Source organism: Pseudoliparis swirei, chromosome 20 (assembly GCF_029220125.1).
Source record: "Pseudoliparis swirei isolate HS2019 ecotype Mariana Trench chromosome 20, NWPU_hadal_v1, whole genome shotgun sequence".
In the NCBI taxonomy this organism is placed as follows: domain Eukaryota; kingdom Metazoa; phylum Chordata; class Actinopteri; order Perciformes; family Liparidae; genus Pseudoliparis; species Pseudoliparis swirei.
In genome coordinates, this window is record NC_079407.1 from 27,730,508 (window position 1) to 27,735,507 (window position 5,000).

At 44.1% G+C, this 5,000-nt stretch overlaps 1 protein-coding gene across 1 annotated transcript in view; it reads right to left on the reverse strand.

Moving 5' to 3' along the window:
* Window positions 1-5,000, reverse strand: part of LOC130211343 (cytoplasmic dynein 2 heavy chain 1) — a 121,925-nt gene that overhangs the window by 48,431 nt on the left and 68,494 nt on the right. The window contains exons 65-72 of the mRNA XM_056442082.1: window positions 4,648-4,774; window positions 4,040-4,181; window positions 3,556-3,665; window positions 1,533-1,553; window positions 1,182-1,280; window positions 889-1,012; window positions 264-427; window positions 26-145 (exon numbers count right to left, since the gene is read on the reverse strand). Coding sequence (XP_056298057.1) covers window positions 26-145; window positions 264-427; window positions 889-1,012; window positions 1,182-1,280; window positions 1,533-1,553; window positions 3,556-3,665; window positions 4,040-4,181; window positions 4,648-4,774 — 907 coding nt within the window. The remainder of the gene's footprint in view (window positions 1-25; window positions 146-263; window positions 428-888; window positions 1,013-1,181; window positions 1,281-1,532; window positions 1,554-3,555; window positions 3,666-4,039; window positions 4,182-4,647; window positions 4,775-5,000) is intronic.

Consider the following 5,000-nt stretch of genomic DNA (forward strand, 5'->3'; position numbering starts at 1 on the left):
TGTGTGTGTGTGTGTGTGTGTGTACCTCCAACAGAGACTCCTCCAGCTGAGCCAGCTGGATCTTCTTTTCTTCTTCTTGTTGCAGCAGTCGAGTTTTTTCAGTCTCCAACTCTGGTTTCTCCTGCTGGATGGTCAGAGCCAGCAGCTGCCACACACACACACACACACACATAGAGACACAGATACACACAGATATACACACACACACACAGTGTGACTACATGCTCCGCACACACTGTATGATGTCGGGTCACATGACCCACCTGTCCTCGTAAGCCGGCCCCGGTGGTCGTGAAGTTGACCTCCGTAACCACGGACACGGCGTCGGGGGGGATGAAGGGGGCGGGGTTACGCGTCGCCAGGAAGAGCCGGAAGTCCTCGTTGTAGTCGATGACCTTGTCTCCAATCTGGACCACGTACCTGGGCCCTGGAGACACACACACACACACACTGTGATTGTGTCCTTGAATATAAAAGAGTGATATATAAATATATACATAAATATATTTTTAATTTATATATATTTTATTTCTTTATATATATGTATATTAATATTTGTATATAAATATATATATTTTAATATATATATACACATACATATATATATTAATTTATGTATATAAATATATATTTTTTAATATATTAATATATACATCTCTATATTTGAATATATATTTTTTAATATGTATATATTTTATTCTATATGTATATATAAATATAATTTTTTAATATATGTATTAATATATAAATATCTATATTTTAATATATATATTTTGATATATATATATATATGTAAATATATACATATTTTATATAAATAAATAAATATATATAAATGTTACAAATGTATATATATATATATACGTGTGTGTGTGTGTGTGTGTGTACCTTGTGCTATGAGCTCCCTCCTCAGCAGGGGGTAGAGAACAGGTTCCACTCCGTCCATCTCCTGGATGATCAGTGTTTTTCCAAATCTAACGGCCAGTTCAAGGGACGTCATGAAGTTACTATCCTGAGGAGAACATTCACACACGACTACATTACAATATTGGTTATATACATATACACACACACATACACACACACACATATCTATATAGAGAGAACTAATTTCCCCTTGGGGATTAATAAAAGTGTATATTATATATATATTTATATATCTATATATAGAGGTGTTTTACCTGTTGGTTGATGACCTCCAGTCTGTGCTGCTGGAGGTGTGTGCGGAGCCATTCTGTAGCTCGAGATGACGGGTCGATGAGGAACGGACACGCAACACTCTGAGTGAGGAACACCACACACAACGTTCAGAGAGTGTCTGTGTGTGTGTGTGTGTGTTTTCATGCTGAGCTCTTCCATTTCACGGTCTCCTGCTGAGCCATTCTCTTCCTCTAACCTGCTCATTCCCTGTGTAAACTTTATTTATACGTATAAATTGAAGAGTATAAAGATGACAATATTCAGAGTGAAGAGAAAACAGAGAGAGGGCAAGACGAGGCGCTGAGAGGATGAAGGATGGAACGACGTCTCACCTGCAGCTGGAGCTCATTGATCTGAAGGCGGCATGGACAACGAGACACGATGGAGACAGACGGAGGCCAAGATGAGGTCATCAAGATGAGGTCATCAGACGAGACACGATGGAGACAGACGGAGGACAAGATGAGGTCATCAGACGAGACACGATGGAGACAGACGGAGGACAAGATGAGGTCATCAAGATGAGGTCATCAGACGAGACACGATGGAGACAGACGGAGGACAAGATGAGGTCATCAAGATGAGGTCATCAGACGAGACACGATTGAGACAGACGGAGGACAAGATGAGGTCATCAAGATGAGGTCATCAGACGAGACATGATGGAGACAGATGGAGGACAAGATGAGGTCATCAAGATGAGGTCATCAGACGAGACACGATGGAGACAGATGGAGGACAAGATGAGGTCATCAGACGAGACACGATGGAGACAGATGGAGGACAAGATGATGTCATCAAGATGAGGTCATCAGACGAGACACGATGGAGACAGATGGAGGACAAGATGAGGTCATCAAGATGAGGTCATCAGACGAGACACGATGGAGACAGATGGAGGACAAGATGAGGTCATCAAGATGAGGTCATCAGACGAGACACGATGGAGACAGACGGAGGACAAGATGAGGTCATCAGACGAGACACGATGGAGACAGACGGAGGACAAGATGAGGTCATCAGACGAGACACGATGGAGACAGACGGAGGACAAGATGAGGTCATCAAGATGAGGTCATCAGACGAGACACGATTGAGACAGACGGAGGACAAGATGAGGTCATCAAGATGAGGTCATCAGACGAGACACGATGGAGACAGATGGAGGACAAGATGAGGTCATCAAGATGAGGTCATCAGACGAGACATGATGGAGACAGATGGAGGACAAGATGAGGTCATCAAGATGAGGTCATCAGACGAGACACGATGGAGACAGATGGAGGACAAGATGAGGTCATCAGACGAGACACGATGGAGACAGATGGAGGACAAGATGATGTCATCAAGATGAGGTCATCAGACGAGACACGATGGAGACAGATGGAGGACAAGATGAGGTCATCAAGATGAGGTCATCAGACGAGACACGATGGAGACAGATGGAGGACAAGATGAGGTCATCAAGATGAGGTCATCAGACGGGGCTTTAAACCCTTAATGTTTTTTATATTTATTGTTTTACTGTATTTATTTATGTGCATTCAACGTCTTTAAACACAAATATTACAAAATAAGTTGAACTTTAGCGACAAACACAGGACAAAGTAGAGAGAGAGAGAGAAAGAGAGGGAGAGAGAGAGGGAGAGAGAAAGAGAGAGACAGAGAGAGAGAGAGAGAGAGAGAGGGAGAGAGAGAGGGAGAGAGAGAGAGAGAGAGAGAGAGAGAGAGAGAGAGAGAGAGAGAGAGAGAGAGAGAGAGAGGGAGAGAGAGAGGGAGAGAGAGAGAGAGACAGAGAGAGAGGGAGAGAGAGAGACAGAGAGAGAGGGAGAGAAAGAGACAGAGAGAAAGAGAGAGAGAGAGAGAAAGAGAGAGAGACAGAGAGAGACAGATAGAGAGAGAAAGAGAGAGAGAGATGGATTGGTGATTAAAATGCTTTAAGATTGACTCCTGTCGGCTCTCAAGATGGCGACGGCGAGCCAGCGGCTCACAGCTAACTGTGCTAGCAATGCTAAGCTAACTAAGTGCTAAAGTGCTAACGTGAACTAACATGCTTACGTGCACTAACACCATGTGCTACGTCAACAAGGAGAGCTTCCAACACACACGAGTGGGAGAGCCACTTCCTGTCAGGTAGACGTTACTCTCCTGGAGCACAGCGCTATATTAACATAATAATAATAATAACAACAACAATAATAATGATAATAATAATAGTAATAATAATAGTATTAATAATAATAATAAATAATGATAATAATAATAATGATACTAATAATAAATAATGATACTAATAATAATAGTAATGATAATAATAATCAAGTGAATTCAAACTGCAGTAGGTGTGTGTCTGACCTGCAGGATGACCAGAGCGTTCTCCATGGAGAGATCATCGGAGGGGAGACCTTGACTCTTCCAGGTCAGCTGCTCGCTCTCCGAGCACAAGAACGACCGCAAGTCAAACTCTGAGAAACACACACACAACACACACACAAACACACACACACACACACAACACAACACACACACACAACACACACGCACGCTTGATGAAGGCGGTGGATGGACTCAACGACTCGGGGGTCAAACTCGATGACTCGGCTGTTTAGGCTCTACATCCGGGACGATGTTGCCGGGCAGAATAATAAAGTCAGAGCTCTTAATAAAACTAACAATGAGTGCTGAAAGAACACAGAGTTTACAGGAGTTTTTACTAGATACGTTCTAACACTCTCCACCATAAGAATGATTTATCAGCATATTGAGTCGTCCGGGAAGTGTTTATGAAGTGTGTGTCTACACATTGTGTGTGTGTGTGTGTGTGTGTATGTGTGTTTACTCTGCAGTCCAGACTCAGCCAGCCACGTCTCCTGGCAGCGGCGCCGGCGGTCCTCTGAGGCGGAGGACAGGTACGTGATGAAGGCCGCGGCGAGCAACGCCCTCATGGGGAGCGTCTCCAACTCGCCCTTAATCTCAGACATCTGAGAGAGAGAGACGGGAGATCAGGGTGGGAGGAGGAGAGAGAGAATGAGAGAATGACTTTAAAACTTTTGGGGACTTTTCCAGGAAATAACATTTAAATACAGAAGCATGAAACATGAGGTTCACCTTAAGAATCCTCTCTCTGTGTGTGTGTCAGAGGAGATGGAGTGTTTTAATTAAGGTGCAGACAGATGCTGCAGAGAGGAGTAAAAACAGCCAGAAGGGAGCGAGACAGCAGACAGAGACGTCCCTGTGACACACACACACACACACACACACACACACACACACACACACACACACACACACACACACACACACACACACACACACACACACACACACACACACACACACACACACACACACACACACACACACACACACACACACACACACACACACACACACACACACACACACACACACACACACACACACACACACACACACACACACACACACCTGTGTGTTCCAGCGCGTGTGCTCCCCGTCCAGCTGGGAGAGGAGCTGCTGGGCGGCCGTGATCGTGTCCTGAGCTTTAGAAACATCAGACTCCAACCGGGCCGCTTCAGTGGTGTGACACTGAAACCTGAGGAGGAGGAGGGGGGGGGGGGAACGACGATGACGAGGGAATGGAAGAGGAAGGAAGAAGAGGAAGAAGAGGAGAGGCGCAGCGTTAACTGATCGTTTCTTTCCACAGGTTCAGACACATGTTGACCTTTGACCTTTCCAGGACTTTAAAACAAATTTCTATGACCAAATATTTTGTAAAACCATAAATAAAAAATGAATGAACAAAAGTTTGATTAAAAGAA